This window comes from Danio rerio, chromosome 16 (genome assembly GCF_052040795.2).
Source record: "Danio rerio strain M-AB ecotype USA chromosome 16, GRCz13ab, whole genome shotgun sequence".
NCBI classification, from domain to species: Eukaryota; Metazoa; Chordata; class Actinopteri; order Cypriniformes; family Danionidae; genus Danio; species Danio rerio.
In genome coordinates this window covers 43,004,142-43,021,652 of record NC_141036.1, presented here as the reverse complement: position 1 = coordinate 43,021,652, position 17,511 = coordinate 43,004,142, and the positions used below count along the sequence as shown (strand labels likewise).

Genomic DNA, 17,511 nt, shown 5'->3' with positions numbered 1-17,511 from the left:
GAATGAATATATTTATATAAAAAGGTACATTTTCTATGGCGTCAAAACCAGCTAAATTCACTTTTCACGCTTTTTTGTTGTTGCAAAAAACTCAAAATCCACCTATTGGCACAAGACAAAATCCACCTATTGGGACAATCACTAAAGATGCATTTACATATTATTTTACCAAACGTAAAACACATTACACAAACCATCTAAAATTAAAAATACATAAATCTGTTAATTGTGGTGGTTCATTCCGATGACTGTAAATAATATTTGACTAGATGTTTTTCAAGACACTTCTAAACAGCTTAAAGTGACATTTAAAGGCCTAACTAAACTAATTAGGTTAACCAGGCAGGTTTGAGTAATTACACAAGTTATTGTATAACGATGGTTTGTTCTGTAGACCATAGAAAGTATATATAGCTTGAAGGGGCTAATAAGTTTGACCTTAAAATGGTTTTTAAAAAAATAAAAACTGCTTTTATTCTAGCCAAAAAAAAAAAAAAAAAAAAAAATATATATATATATATATATATATATATATATATATATATATATATATATATATATATATATATATATATATTCATACATTCATTTTCTTTTCGCTTAGTTTCTTTCGCCACAGCAGAATGAACCGCCAACTTATCCATCACATCTTTTATTCAGCGGCCCTTCCAGCTGCAACTCATCTCTAGGAAGCATCTGTACCCACTCATACAGTATGGACAATTTAGCCTACCCAATTCACCTGTACCACATGACTTTGGATTGTGGGAAAAACCGGAGAACCCGAAGGAAACACACAAGAACGCAAAGAGAACATGCAAACCACACAGATACGCCAACTATATTATAAATATATTTAATAAATAAAAAATATTTTTACATATTTACAATATATTGTCATATTCACAAGAAATGTTTTCAGTCATCTTTGAGTGAAAATTATGGAATTAAAAAATATCAATAAATCTTTTTTTTTTTTTGTTGAATAATATGCTGCATTTTATAGAACCATTTGAGTTTTCGTGTTACATAGTTCACAATCTTACTATTTTTACCAGTTCAACAATTTATTATTATTTTGTTAAAGGATCACACACAAGAAAATATCACAACAAATAAATATATAATGATAACTGTTAGAAAGCCTGTCCTAGGAACTTAAATTAGTAATTGTTTCCCGCACGGACATTTTTACATGACGCACACCAGTACGGACTGAATGCCATTCACTGTTTATGCCGCAGGTTATGCTCTGCAAATGCGTTTATGTTATACAAGTGAGTACATATATATGTTTGATTCTGATTATTATATGTCATGTATGTTATTGGTCACTTTCAGTGTTTTTGACGATCGTTTTTCCCGTTAATTTCGGCCGTAATTTGCCGATCTAATTTGCTGAGTCATCGCCCTCCACACTAATGCTACGTGCGAATGCGGCCAGTGTTTGTTTACATAACGATTTATAGTGCCCTGTTATTTAGTTTACTGTTGTATTTCAGTTCATTTCATTGCTATAACAGGCGGAAATACAGACTGTATCATGTATATCTTGTATTGTGTTAGTTAATATTTCTCATTGTGTTAGTACAATAAGACACAAATGTTAGATGAATATTTTTTGGTAAATTATTTCTCTTTATTTCCTTTTGTAGACCATACCCACACATTCTTTGCAATATCTCCAGTGCATACCTCAGCTGCATATTCAGGACAGAAATAAATGCTCATCAGAAAGAATCTCTTCTCCACTCTTGATTTTCTAACCGAAATCAGATCCATATTTGGCCGCCTTAGCCAGCTAAAAATCTTGAATGTAGTGGGACTTCACTACATTTTATGGTCCTTCGAGCCGGATGAGAGCAATAATACACCAATATGGATCCAGCAAATGATGACGCATCAGAGACAATGGAAAGACCACGACGTAAGACTCATCTCCCTTCTCATCTGGACGATTATGAGGTTGGCTATCGACCCACTGAGGACCCTCCTCCCAAAGCTTCTTCCCACTGTCCCAGTAAGTCAAGAAGCAGCTCGAGGAAAACGTCTCATAGCGGTGTAAGCTCTCACTCCAGGACAAGTAGGCGATCTGTCACCTCCACAGGCGTTTATCTTCCACCTGAGCTCTCCAGCGTTCAGACTGCTATATTGGAGGAGAAGATTAAACAAAGGCAGTTAGACAGTCTTCGTCAGCAGGTTGCAGAGGACTCATTGGCTGATGTAGAATACCAGCGGCTACAGGCACAAGCTAAAGAAGCCCAGCAAGTTCAAGAGGAAGCTCTCAGAGCAAAGGAAACCTTATCAAAGCAGCTAGAAAGACAGCGTAAGCTGCAACAAGCAGAAACTGAGCTTGAGGTAGCTAAGCTTGTGTCCTCTATGCTTGTTAAAGACTCTGGTTCGACCACTCCTATCCATACAAGCTCACCCGGCAACCATTTGTCTCTATCTCAGCCTGTATGTGTCGATCAAGCCATAAGTTCATCTCATCTCTCATCCTCTTTCCAGCAGCCCGCTACTCAGTCACCCGCTGTGACGTCAACAATACAGACTTGTCATGCAGAGCAGGGTATTTCTGATGACTCCTGGGTGTCTCAGCCATCATTTAGACCTCTGCAATTGACAGCTGAGTCTAAAGGTGCACCATTTACTGCAGTGCCACAAGGAGGCTCATCGTCGGTCTCTAAGGTATCTCAGACTGCCCCTATAACTATGCCAGTTCGAACTGTGTTATCTGCAACAAATATGATATCCCAACCACATTTGAGAGCTCCAGTCATGTCCACTTCTGCACTTCCCTTACATACAAGCATGCAGTCTATGCCACCACCGCCTATCACAGCCACCCCGCAGCTGGCTACATCATATACTGTACCACAAACTGTAATACCTCCAGTGACAGCACATGCACGTCTGTTACAGCCTCCAATCACCAGCCACCCGCCACCTGTTTTGCAACCTACCAGCCTTAGCTATGTGCAGCCACCACCATTCATGCACAACAGTCACCCTGCACATATGGGTACAGAGCTACTGTTTGCATCGGCCTACGGCATCCCACAGCCTAAGTTACCAGTGTTTGAAAGTGGTAACGAGAGTGACTTTGCCCTGCTAAAATTAGCGTTGGACAATTTGTTGACTAATCACAACCATCTCAGTGAGCAATACAAGTACCATGTCTTATTAAGCCACTTAAAACTTCCCAGTGCTCAGCAGCTGGCCAAAGCCTACATGTATCATCCTCGTCCTTATTCAGCTGCACTACAGGCTCTTCAAGACAAGTATGGCCAGCCGCGACAGCTTGTCCAGTCAGAGCTGGGTGTAATGATGAACACTCCACCAATCAGAATGGGTGATGCGAATGCTTTTGATAACTTTGCCTTATCTGTTCAGTCGTTGGTGGGCATGCTAAGGACACTTGAGGGCCAGAATGGTTACGAGCTCATGTGTGGCTCTCACGTCGATCGCCTGTTAAGTAAACTGCCATCTGCCTATCGTGATGGTTTTGTTGAATACTGCCTGAGCAGGGGGATTCTCCAAACAGGTACCGATAGGACCTACACACTTCCTGATCTAGCCACCTGGTTAGAGATCAAATCTCAAGCAAAACGCATCTCCAATCGAGCCGCAACTTTGTTCCAGAGTGAACTATCCAAGCCTCATGGTAGGGTCACAGTGTCTACTCGCCCGAAGGAGCGGGCAACACCAGTACTCTTGGCCAATGAGAGGGGCACACCTCCCCCTGGATTTGCCGCCCAGAAACCCAATACAAAGCTGAAACCATACTGCCCCCATTGTGACAACAGGGACCATTACCTCAACTCTTGTGACCAGTTCAAGAAGTTGACCTCGGATCAAATTGTCACTTGGATTAAAGAGGGAAACCGTTGCTGGAGATGTGGCAGGACACATGCAGTAGAGACCTGTAACCTTAAGCGCCCATGTAAGGTCTGCAAAGAACTTCACCTCATAGTTCTACATAACACTATTAATGACACGTCCAAGGCTGTACTTATGGTGAGCATGCCGTCCACCAGGGTTTACCTCGACAGACCTAACCGTTCACCAAAGGTTATGTTGAAAGTAGTTAAGGTCCTTCTCCACCATGGCCACCGCACTATGGAAACTCATGCAGTCCTTGACGACGGGTCAGAGAGGACAATAGTATTACAGCCAGCAGTACGGCAGCTAAAGTTAACCGGGACCACTGAATTGCTTCCCCTACAGACAATTCAACAGTGCCACACAGAGCTGGAAGGGCGGTCAATCTCCTTTGAGGTGTCCTCTGTCACAAAGCCCATGGTAAAGTTTGCTATATGCAACGCATTCACTGCAACCGGTTTGTGCCTAGCAGAGCACAACTACCCAGTAACTGCTCTCCAGAATGCCCATCGACACTTGAAGGATCTGCCACTGCCTCCCGTGGACAGGGTAAAGCCACTGCTCCTTATTGGATCTGACAATCCTCACCTTCTGACACCCATCCAGCCTGTCTGCGAAGGCCCAGTAGGGGGGCCCATTGCGGTCTGCACGCAACTCGGATGGTGTCTCCAAGGCCCGATGAGTCCTATGCAGTCCTCACGAGGAAAGCAGCAATGTCTTAACATCATGACAGCTCCAGCCCGTGATGAACTTATCCATCATGTAGAAAGACTCTGGCAAGTTGACACCCTTCCGTACAATGAGAAAATAATCACCAGGTCTAAGCAAGATAAGGAAGCTTACAACATGCTTCAGGATTCTACCATCAGAGTAAATGTGGATGGTGTTCAACGCTACGCTACACCCCTGCTGAGACGGACACCTGTGAGTTTGCTCCATGCAGAAAAGGATGCAGTTCTACCCAGTTTACGCAGCACAGAGCGCCGGCTGTCACGGGATCCGGAGAGGGCTAAAGCATACTGCACTGAGATCCAGAAGTTGGAGGCAGCTGGATATGTTGCCAAGATAACTGCGGAGGAAGCCAACAAGAGTAACGAGTCTTGGTATATTCCGCATCACGTTGTACATCACAACAACAAAGACCGGATTGTCTTTAACTGTTCCTTTCAACATCAAGGACAGTCATTGAACAGTCAGCTACTGCCTGGACCAACTTTGGGACCATCGTTATTGGGAGTCCTCCTGAGATTCCGGCAGCATGCTGTTGCTGTAAGCGGTGACATAAAAGGCATGTTCCACCAGGTACGTCTGCTGCCCAAAGACAAACAGGTGCTTCGTTTCCTATGGAGGGACATGTGCAGGGATAGAGAGCCCGATATATACGAATGGCAGGTGCTTCCCTTCGGAACTACCTGTAGTCCATGTTGCGCCATCTTTGCCCTCCAACACCATGCACAAGGACACAAAGGTGACATGCCTAAGTTGGTTAACATAGTGGAGAACTCCTTTTATGTTGATAACTGTCTTTACAGCACACCAACAGCCAAGGAAGCTAAGGACGTTGTGGATGGACTGCGTCAGTTGCTGGCTGAGGGAGGCTTTGATTTAAGACAGTGGGCCTGTAATGTACCATCTGTGATCCAGCATCTTCCCGCAGAGGCCTTGTCTACCAACAGTGAACGATGGTTAACCAAAGCTAGTACAGACCTGCAAGAACCCACTCTTGGCCTACGGTGGAATTGTCTCAATGATTCTCTGGGTTACAATTTACGTTCTGCAGAGCCATTGGAGCCTACTATGAGGAACATGTACAAGACATTGGCCAGTCAGTATGATCCTTTAGGATTTATTATCCCGTTCACTACAAGGGCTAAAGTCCTCATTCAGGACCTTTGGAAGCAAAACTTGGGCTGGGATGATCTGATTGAGCCTGCACAGCTGAGGAATAAGTGGTTAACCTGGGTAGGAGAAATTCCAACACTCCTTCAGTTGCAGTTCCCTCGACTATACACACCAGTCTGGCCTGATAATCCTCCTGTCACTCGAGAGCTACACATCTTTTGTGACGCATCTGAAAGAGCGTATGGGTCAGTGGCTTATTTACGTGCTTCTGATGATCAAGGACATGTTGCCGTCACCTTTGTCTTGGCTCGATCGAGAGTGGCCCCCAGAAAATGCCTATCCATGCCTCGTTTGGAGCTAAGTGCAGCACTGACCGGCGCCCAGTTAGCCCAAGTAATACAAAATGAGTTAACTCTTCCCATCGATTCAGTCACTCTCTGGTCTGACTCAACAACTGTGCTGTACTGGTTGACCGCAGAGTCTTGCCGCTACAAGGTGTTTGTTGGAGGACGTGTAGCTGAAATACAGACTCTCACTGAGACAGCTGAATGGAGGTATGTTGATTCGGCCAACAACCCGGCTGACCATATCACAAGGGGTCTAACTTTAGCGGAGCTAACAGGCCCTCACCAATGGAATTCAGGACCATCCTTTCTCCTTAAATCCGTTGACCAATGGCCATCCATTCCCAAGCTAGCGGTAGAACCAGAACTCAGTGAATTAAAGAAAGCTGCCTTCGTTGGTACTATTTCAGTGAATAACCCTTCACTCCCAGACCCAACTCAGTTCTCTACATGGCAAGAACTTGTCCAGGCCACTGTTAGGTCCCTGCACGGGGCGGCTATTGCTGATAATAACTTCTCTAGTGACGCAGCTGACTATATTGAAGCTGAGAAACTCCTCCTGGTACAGGCTCAAAGTGACTCGTTCCCATACGAGGTCAAGGCTCTGAAGACTGCCCAATCTCTACCTTCTGACAGTCGTTTGATCTCTCTTGCCCCTGAGTTTGATGAAGCCACAGGTCTCATCCGAGTAGGTGGAAGATTACGTCGGACTGACAGCCTAGACTTGGATTCTATCCACCCAATTGTGTTGGATCCTGGCCACCCTGTCACCAAGCTGTTAATTAAGGAGACAGATCAGCGACTCCTTCACCCAGGCTCCGAACGGGTCCTAGCTGAACTGCGCCGCCAGTATTGGGTATTGAGAGGCAGAGAAGCAATTCGGAAACATCAGCACACATGTAGAGACTGTCAGTTCTGGCGTGCTAAACCTCAGACACCCCAAATGGCTGATCTTCCATCCAGCAGACTGCAACTTTACAAACCCCCGTTCTACTCTACAGGGGTAGATTGCTTTGGCCCCTTCACGGTTAAAGTTGGTCGTCGCCAAGAGAAGAGGTGGGGAGTCCTCTATAAATGTATGACAACCAGGTGCGTGCATCTAGATCTACTGGAACAACTAGACACTGATGCATTTCTGCTTTCTCTGCGTCGCTTCATCGCAAGACGAGGCAAGCCCATGGAATTGCTATGTGACAATGGCACTAACTTCGTTGGAGGGGATCGAGAATTACGAGAGACCTTCAATGCCATGGCACCAAAGCTGCAGGAGCAGCTTGCGGAGCAAAGGATTCGATTTCGCTTTAACCCACCAAGTGCTCCTCATTTCGGGGGAACCTGGGAGCGTGAGGTCAAATCGGTGAAGTCCGCTTTACGTGTCATCCTGCGAGAGCAGTCAGTGCCAGAGGCAGTATTGCAAACCCTGTTAGTGGAGGTGGAAGGCATTCTGAATTCCAAGCCACTTGGCTACATATCCTCTGACGTTGCAGACTTGGACCCAGTGACTCCCAACCTGCTCCTTATGGGCCGACGTGATGCCTCACTTCCTCAGGTTCTGTATGACTCCAACAACTTGCTCGGCAGACGCAGATGGAGACATAGCCAGGTGTTGGCTGATAATTTCTGGACTGCCTTCATCCGCCATCATCTCCCAAGTTTACAGGATCGCCAGAAGTGGAGGAAGGATGGCAAGGAACTTACCGTGGGCCAAGTAGTTCTTATTGTTGATCCACAACTCCCACGTGCTTTATGGCCTGTAGGAACAGTGTCTGAAACGTTACCTGGAGCTGACGGTAAAATTCGTACCGTTAGAGTTAAAGTTAAGGAAAAAACTTACACTCGTCCAGTTGTGCGATTAATTCCCCTTCCGCACCTAGAGGATAATGTTCCTGACACGGCAGACAAACTTTCTTAAAATGTACAATTATCCTGACAGATAATTGGGGGCGGCTGTGTTAGAAAGCCTGTCCTAGGAACTTAAATTAGTAATTGTTTCCCGCACGGACATTTTTACATGACGCACACCAGTACGGACTGAATGCCATTCACTGTTTATGCCGCAGGTTATGCTCTGCAAATGCGTTTATGTTATACAAGTGAGTACATATATATGTTTGATTCTGATTATTATATGTCATGTATGTTATTGGTCACTTTCAGTGTTTTTGACGATCGTTTTTCCCGTTAATTTCGGCCGTAATTTGCCGATCTAATTTGCTGAGTCATCGCCCTCCACACTAATGCTACGTGCGAATGCGGCCAGTGTTTGTTTACATAACGATTTATAGTGCCCTGTTATTTAGTTTACTGTTGTATTTCAGTTCATTTCATTGCTATAACAGGCGGAAATACAGACTGTATCATGTATATCTTGTATTGTGTTAGTTAATATTTCTCATTGTGTTAGTACAATAAGACACAAATGTTAGATGAATATTTTTTGGTAAATTATTTCTCTTTATTTCCTTTTGTAGACCATACCCACACATTCTTTGCAATATCTCCAGTGCATACCTCAGCTGCATATTCAGGACAGAAATAAATGCTCATCAGAAAGAATCTCTTCTCCACTCTTGATTTTCTAACCGAAATCAGATCCATATTTGGCCGCCTTAGCCAGCTAAAAATCTTGAATGTAGTGGGACTTCACTACAATAACATTAAAGAAAATAAACGAAAATGGGTAAACTATATATTTATTTTACTGTAAACTAACTGTACATTTTTACATCTTTTCTTTAAACACTATCGCTATCAAGCTTTGATTTTGACACAATAACAAGTAATTACAATTATATATGTAAATTAGACATTATTTTACAGATATAAATAATTGCACATTATTGTACTGTCACTTATTTATTTACTTTCAAATAGGTCATAATATCAAATGTGCAAATGCCTTGCTTCACTCTAAAACCAGGAGCAGAATAATTTATTTAAATAAATTACGACCTGTGCGACATGACAATCGCCCAAAGCCATATAGCAATACAGATTTTATTTTAGTATACTATGCAGCCCTTTTCTGCATTGACTTGTTCTTCAAGAGCTCTGACTCAGAAACGTCTCTGGCCCCGGGCCCATCCGAGCTGATCATATATGACAATGTGCTTTTCCTGTCTAGCATCTTCCCAACCCGAACCTTCAGCCTCACCCGTGCCTCCTCCTCATGCAACTCCGCTCAAGTGTATCTCTCTCTCTTCATCCATTTATCTCTCTCTTCTGCACTGTTAGATAGATTCCCAAGGGAAATGGAGAAGATGGAATGTCTGTTATCCGTGTAAAGTACAATCAGCCCCCCACCCAATCTCTCTTTTTTCTCTTTCTAAAAGCTGATCTGTTCTACTAAGGAGTTAGGATTTAAGGTCCTTGCACACGGAGTCAAAAAATATTTGAATGGAGGTCTTTGCTTATACATGTGTGTATGTGTGTGTTTACATGGTTGAGTCCAATGCATATTAATTCATATGTTGTCAAAAATAGGAAATGGAGTCTTCAACATTAAGGATTATTTTGTTGAGCTCTGTTAAAAAAAAAAAAAAAAAGATAGAAATAGAAAATAGGAATGTAAAGAAAATAGAAATATTAGGTCCATCCAATCCTGAGATTGCAGAGAGAGAAAGCAGAGTTTCATATCAGTGAGCTGTGTGATTATCCAAACGACTCAAAGTGTACTCAGTGGCTCAATTTGATGCTTTACTAGTGATTCCGGAGCCACACATTAAAGAGAAGACTACCCATTTATGCGATTAATTCTAAACAAAGACTGGCAGTATATCTAAGGTATGCAAATAGACACAAACATAGCCACAGCCATATTACTCTGCAGCCCAAGAAGGGTTAAATTTGTGAGACCACCTGGGAAAACTGTTGTAAGTGGTGTTAGTAAGGCCAGTAAGGTGTGCTCACCTTCTGATCTATGTGGGTTTTAATGTCCCAATTTAGTGACAGGGACACTATACTGTCAGTGAGCACCACCCTTCAGATGAGACAGTAAACCCATGAGACATTAAACCCACCACCCATCAGATGAGAGGTTTAAGCACATTTTGTAAATAGTAGGGATGTGACACCAGTGCCCTGGCCATATTCCGTCCTTCAGGCCTTACCCATCATGGCCTCCCTGGCCATATTCTGTCCATCAGGCCTTACCCATCATGTCCTCCCAATCATCCCCATCCGCTGAATTGGCTCTACCACTAACTCTTGGTTTGAATCCTGTCGTATCATCCATATGTGGCATCACTCAGGTGGTGGGGAAGAGAACCCCCCCTTATATGATTCTAAAGTGTTTTGGGTGTATGGAAATAACAATCTAAAAGTGTTAAATACATGCATTCATTTACATGCAGAGTGTGTATTCAGAAATGTGCACACTAGGCATTGAAACAATTATGGTTTTGACATTTGCTTGTATGTTTTGAATAGTCTAAACATGACAATATAAGTACACCCCCCACAAATATCTGCTTTAAATTAATGTTTTCCATAGGATGGTTTATTATCTTTGTGCATATACATTAGTTTAGTCAGTACTGAAGCCAAATCTGGAGGTAATCCGACAAAATAACTTAATATAATGGTTAAGAAATTAGCACAGCCAAATTTATATGTTAGAGAAAATATTTACATTTAAAAAGATAACAACAAAACGAAACAAAATAAATACAGTTTTGGTGGAAAGTTATAGTATGTAATTTATATTTTACAATATTTTGCAGGAATTTTAATGTGTTATCTTTCCATTCTAAAGATATGATTAAAATATTATTTTAATATATCTGTTTATTAAATCTGTTTTGTTCAAATGCACAAATATATATATATATATATATATATATATATATATATATATATATATATATATATATATATGTATGTATGTATGTATGTATGTATGTATGTATGTATGTATGTATGTATGTATGTATGTATGTATGTATGTATGCATATATATATATATATATATTTATTGAGAAATGGATAAAAAATATTAAAATAAAAAAAATATTCATTTTCAAAATGGGATGTACTCCTATATGCTGAGCACTGTATATTTTGGAGACATTGTTGTAAAGTAGGGATGCACCAAAATGAAAATTCTGGGGCAAAACCGAATATTCTGGATGCACTTGGCCAAAAACCTAAACCGGATATGCAGGTGGAATAATAACTTTTAGTAGTTATTTATTATTTCATTAAATAATACAATTTTATATTTTAAATACATTTTTAAATGTAATATCTTATTAAATTTAACTTATTGATTTTAAAAGCCCAAGATAAGTGAATGAGTGGAGAGGCATAATTCTGACAGCATCGTAGTGCTATAGTAGCAGCAAAAAGTGTATAGAAATGTCAAAATGTAGAAATCGCCTTGTTATTTGAGAAGACTTTAATTTTCCCCTGAGCATGTGTGGCACATGTATAGATACTCAAGCTATAAACTTTGACCATGAAATACACGCAAGCTAGATGACAGTGTGCTTCACTGCTTTTATCGTTTGCGAGGCACAAGCCATTGAAAATAATGGGTTTCATAGCGCATTGCTTTCTGTGTCCTTTTGTCACACCACAATGGAATTTTTGGTAGATAAGATTAGGGAACCAAAAATTCAGTCCATCCCATGGTGTAAATATGATTGACTTAACAGGAGGTTATTTTTTTAACGTGCAAAAGTTTCTGACAAGTATTTTAGATTCAGTGTGCAAGGACCTTTGGTGACTTGTGTGCTCAGGCGAGCCCTTCTCTGGAGAGCCATGCTAAGGCACGGACACATACAAGCCTGACAGAGGACGAGAAGGTTATTCCTCATGCTGTTATGGATTCTCCATCTTGATTTTCTATGAGTCGACCCACAAGGGTAATGAACTGTATTTCTGGGATGACTAATTCGATTTAGATTCACCCAATATTACGGTGAAACAAGGGGAGGAGCTAGACTCCGCCTCTCCCCCGTTGATGACATCAACCCCAGACGCACCTCTCTGACACTTTCACACTGACCATTATTTCATCAAAATGAATTTGTTTTAAAAAAAAGGAAAACATAGGGCACGACAAAGGACAACTTTCAAGGGGAATCTGAATGCAACACCTGGCCCATCCAGGAGAAAAAATACAGACACGTGTCTCCCCTGCAAATGTGTCCAGTGCATCTTTTTTTGCCCTTCAGATGGAAGTTTTAGAGCAGAGTTGAGCTCCAGTACTGTAACACAATGATAATGGCAGACAGTTGTGGCTGGCCTGTATGTCATTGTTAGTCATTCTCTACAAAATGCACAACTCTGGATTGAAAATGTCTGCTTAGAAGATTGCACATATATTTTAGAGGAGACTAAACCTGTAGGGCAAATAAAGGACATGGTTTCCATCAGTGAGATTGAATTGAGGGCCAAGAGATTCGACACTGTGCTTAAGTTAAATATGTTAATTAACTATAAAAAGTAATGATTAAAAGAAATCATATTACAAATTACTACTTTAGTACTATTATGTTTCAGATATTATTTGGGTTTTTAGATACTATTTAGTCCTCTAGTATTATTTATTTATTTATTTATTTATTTATTTAAATTAACTTGTTTCTGATTTTTTTTTTCACTTTGAATGTAATGTGTGTCAGCATTTATTATTATTATTAATAATAATAATAATAATCATATTTAATAATCATATTTTTAAATGTTTGTAATATTTGTTTTAGTTTATTAAAATATTATTAAAATTAGCAATTGTAAATTTTTAATGGTCTTAGTTGAATTTAACCACATTGTTGCCAAGCAGTGTCAACTCATCCTAGCTCATTTATTAATACTGTAAATATACAATTTATGAATAAATTTTACTGTTTAGAATGTTTTGTGTTTAACTGAAGTGTTACATAAGAGGGAGTATTTCCTCCGATTATTAATGATCAGATTTGGACTTAGACTTAATTAATAATCTTTGGAATAAAAAAGACAGATATTTTGAAAAAAAGTACAGTTAGTATTTTTTTTTTTATTTGCAGAATTGTCCAAAATTTTGATATCACTACTTTTGATGTATTTATTATTATTATTATTATTATTATTATTATTATTATTAGTCTGCCGTTAATAAATGTTTATTATATATGATAATAATAATAATAATAATAATAATAACAATTATTATTATTATTATTATTATTATTATTATTATTTCTTCTTATTATTATATTAATAATAATAATAATAATAATAATAATAATAATAATTATTATTCTTGTTATTATACTACTACTACTACTACTACTACTACTAATAATAATAATAATAATAATAATAATAATAATAATTAATATTATATATGAACATGTAATATGATATATGGACTAGGGTTGTAACGGTATGAATTTTTTACGGTATGATAATCGTCTAAAACAATACCACGGTTTGACGGTTTCGCGGTATACGGTATTAAATAGTAATTCTCATAGCAAAGACCCTGAAAAGAATAAGAACACGTTTTCTGACTGAACAAAGGTTTTATTTCAACAAACTTTTGAAAGAACCATTTTAATAGAACTATAGAAGTCTTTTATAAAAATAAACTGAAAAATCTCCCATTTTAATAAATTAAATTAGAAGGAATAAACAAGCAGGGTCTTTTAAGATTAGACAAAAATAAACTTAAACTGTCCTTCCTTATAAGCAGGATAAATGGGAGACCAAAAGTGCAATACCAAGTTTATGGCTGTAAGTATGTATTTAAAGCGTTGTTTTTTTCAGTCTAGGTTGTGATGAAGAAATGTAAGCATGTTGAGATTTTCAGGTCTTAATCTTGACCGCTGAGGTGAGAGAATGTGTCCACTTGTACAATGAACAAATAAAAAATAATAATGTGTCAAAGTCCAAATAAACATGGTGCAAATCCTCAGTAAAAAAAATAGATATAAATATTTACTATACTATAGTTACATAACGAAACTAGATTCAATATGGAACATCCTTAGGTTTTATGTGCCAGCATGGATATGGTTGTCTGTGGATATGGATTTGAATGTGGTTGTATGCAATGCAGACAAACAGCTGCACCTTCATTTGTGTCTTTTGAAAACAGCAAGAGCAGCAGTTCGTCTTTGCTGTGTCACTGTTTTGTCATGTTTCTGTGCTGCTGTGCATGCAAAAGTACTTAGTATGAGAATTATTTCATGCAAAACTTTTTTTTTGCGTTTTATTTAGCCGCGCAGAAATGTATGCCTATCTCTCATTCTGTGTTGTTCAAAAAGCTCGTTTTTGGTCCACAAACAAAAGCGAAACCTATGCTTATTGGTTGTGATATAGCGAGTTTGAACCAATCTGGGCATGGAGGAGGGACAATGCATCAATGTATCATGTCTGGTTTGTCCGGAGACAAAGTGACGAGCGTTTCTTTGTCAAATCAGCGTTGTCAAATTTTGATGACGTAACCGCACTGATTCCGGAGCCTCTGAAAGTCAGCGAATGGTATGTGGAAAGCTGAGATTCTCTTCTTTATGCCAATCTTTGAATTGTATGAATCGGATCAGCGGGTCAAAAGTTATTAAACATTTAAGAGCAATACTTATTTTTAGCCGCGGGCGGCTGTCTCGGTCTTTAAGGGTTAAAACCGTTGCTATGCAATTGTTCATGGTATGATAATCGTGCACGTTCAAATCGTGGTAAACCGTCATACCGGTATATTGTTACAACCCTAATATGGACCAGGCTTGAAAATGGTTTTCAAGCATCAAAGCATTAAAATATGCTTTCTGGTCATTGGAACTTGTCCTAATTAGTTGTGTTTTTCTAAGCAGAAAATAAAGACTAGTATTCAGTTGTTGTTTCATTTAGATTTGTACAGTACAAACAAATGAGGTTACAACCTCTTGTACATTAAGATTGTTTTTACCATGGCCAGTTGCTTTGCTTGTTAATCTACTTTGATGCATGGAGGCAAAGGCTCGTTTTCTCCTAACAAACTGCCTGACCCTTCAGACAACACTGACACAGTGGGGGAGCTTCTCTTCCCATTACCCCCCTCATCCCGCTCTTCTCTTTACAGAAGCAGCCTCTTTACATTTTCTCAACTCTGTTCTCGATTAAATCACATAGGCATATGCTTGGCATATATTACTTGGCAGTAAACATACGCTCATTCATTCATTTTCTTTTCAGTCCCTTTGTTAATCTGCGGTCGCCACAGCAGAATGAACTGCCAACTTATCCAGCAGATGCTTTTACACAGCGTATGCTCTTACAGCTGCAACCCATCACTGGGAAACATCATTCCCACACATACACTAAGATTAAATGATTGCACTTGAGTAAATTACTTATAGTACTCTGGTAAAATAATAAAGTATTTTTTTTTTCCATTTTACTTCAAAGTACAAAAGGAATCGTCAATTTATTAACGGCAGACTCCATCTGATCAGATCATTAAAATCAGTGAATTGTTAACCGCAGAATCTCTTTGACAGGAGCATTTGAATCAGTCAGATGCTAACAGCAAACTTGCTCTAATCGAATCATTTGAATCAGTGATTTATTAACTGCAGACTCTCTCTAACCAAATAATCTGAATCAGTGAATCGTTAACTGCAGCCTCTCTCTGACTGAAACATTTGAATCAGTGAATTAAAAACTACTGAGTTTTAAAACAGTGAATCGTTAACTGCACAGCAACCAAAAAAGCAAAAACAACTTGCCCACTTGTGCCCACCGCAACTTACTAGAAGAACTGTAGTCTTTTTAATCATGCTGACTACAGTTTTCATCAAATAATTTGTAATTAGTAACAGAATAAATAATGAGGAATAAGGAAATGAGTTGTCATTCAGAACCAGTAGCAGTAAGAAATATTGAGCTACGGGTCTGATTCATGAACTAATGATCTATTTAAGGTTTTTTTAGTAAATAAGAAATCAGTTAGAACAACTGCTGAATTATTCCAACTCACTTACTCAACAGTCATTATTTTGGTAATATTCGACTGCCAAAACAACACACTGCATAATGCAAATAGACACTAAAACATTGAAAATGGTTTGCACACAGTATGTAAATTTCATAACACAGTGACCTCTAAATAGCAGTTAATATTTAAGCCCATTCATTTCTTAAATAATATTATTTATAAATTCAAAGTGGCCAGTGATTTTGCATTCCCAGCTTTGTTTTTTCTAATTAAAGTGAACTAAAATGTATTCATTGTCATTTTGTAAAATGGACTTAAATTAAATTATTGAAATATGACAAAATTGGAAATAAATGTAAAGGATTTTTTTAAATATATTTTCTGTTCAGTCATCACACGCTAAAAGGCTCTTACAACCAAACTAAGAGGCTCTTTCTGGGCTTGCAGTGCTTTATTGATTTGTTTTTCTGAAAGTAATTTCTATCTTTTTTTAACATTAATATCTGTCTTGCTTTCTCTAGTGTTTGCCATTGCCTTTATTGTACATCCCTGATCATTTTTTGTTGTTGTTTTTTTGTGTCAATCAATAGCAAGTGTTTTTGAGCATCTCATATTCCAGTCCTCATCTAGATGACATATATAATAACTCCCTCACATATATATATTTTTTCCTTTCATGTGGATAAGACACACACACATACACACACAGACTGTGTCGTAAGACTGTTTGCTTTGCGTTTTGAGGTCTTTGGGCTGTGACGGAAAGGAAACATTTGATTTTACATTATAAACCGTTTATTCAGCAAGGGCAAAAAGAGACGTTTCACGCTTAAGCCCTCAGCAGGCTGCGCACGGAAATGTCATCATTTTTTTGGGGCTGTAAGCGTGCACGTAAATCTGCTTAACAGTTTTTTCTGCTGTGGCACTGACACCGCGTCCTGTTGCCCGCTGCCTTTGGGCTGGGGTGTGGGCTTGTGTGCGCGTGTGTGTGTGTCTGTGTGTGTGTGTAGTGGGGGTGTTGTGATGTGGGGAGAATCTCATATCAGCATTAAACACATTTATCTAAAAGAGAGAGAGAGAGAGAGAGAGAGAGAGAGAGAGAGAGAGAGAGAGAGAGAGAGAGAGAGAGAGAGAGAGGGGTGGAGGCAGGGATTCTGGGAGGGAGATGGAAAAGAGAATTAGAAATGAAAAAAGCAAAGTATTTCACAGTTCAGAACTGCATCAGGACATAAGAGCTGGGGTTTCGAATGATTCAGTTCCAGAGATCCCTCAACAACACTCAATGACAAGCCCCTGACCTCCAGTAAGACATCTAGATTTTTTCCACAGCAATGTAGATTTAATTTACTATTTCTTTATTTATTGAAAGAGCATTAAAGTCAATGATGCCAGCTGACAAGTCAACTTATATTATGTTATAAATTATTATATTATATTATATCTGTTTTTGAGTTCTTCTGATCACATAGTAATTTGTACAGGCATTATTTTATATTAAAACAAATAACACATTTAAAAAGTGTAAATAAAGTACCTTAT

At 39.2% G+C, this 17,511-nt stretch overlaps 2 protein-coding genes across 17 annotated transcripts in view; both read left to right on the top strand.

Annotated features, from left to right (window-relative positions):
- The window catches only part of tsnare1 (T-SNARE Domain Containing 1), a 506,388-nt gene that overhangs the window by 168,465 nt on the left and 320,412 nt on the right, over nucleotides 1-17,511 (top strand). The gene's annotated exons all lie outside the window — the stretch shown is intronic.
- Nucleotides 1,194-8,624, top strand: LOC110437994 (uncharacterized). Of its 2 annotated transcripts, XR_015511889.2 has the most exons (3): nucleotides 1,194-1,277; nucleotides 1,656-8,161; nucleotides 8,540-8,624. XR_015511889.2 is itself a non-coding variant. In XM_087287625.2 (2 exons), the coding sequence occupies exon 2, from the start codon at nucleotides 1,879-1,881 to the stop codon at nucleotides 7,978-7,980; it is 6,102 nt and encodes a 2,033-aa protein (XP_087143751.1). In that variant the 5' UTR covers nucleotides 1,194-1,277; nucleotides 1,656-1,878; the 3' UTR covers nucleotides 7,981-8,624. The 2 variants fall into 2 exon arrangements, 1 of the variants encoding a protein (XP_087143751.1); XM_087287625.2 differs by having other exon boundaries at nucleotides 1,656-8,624.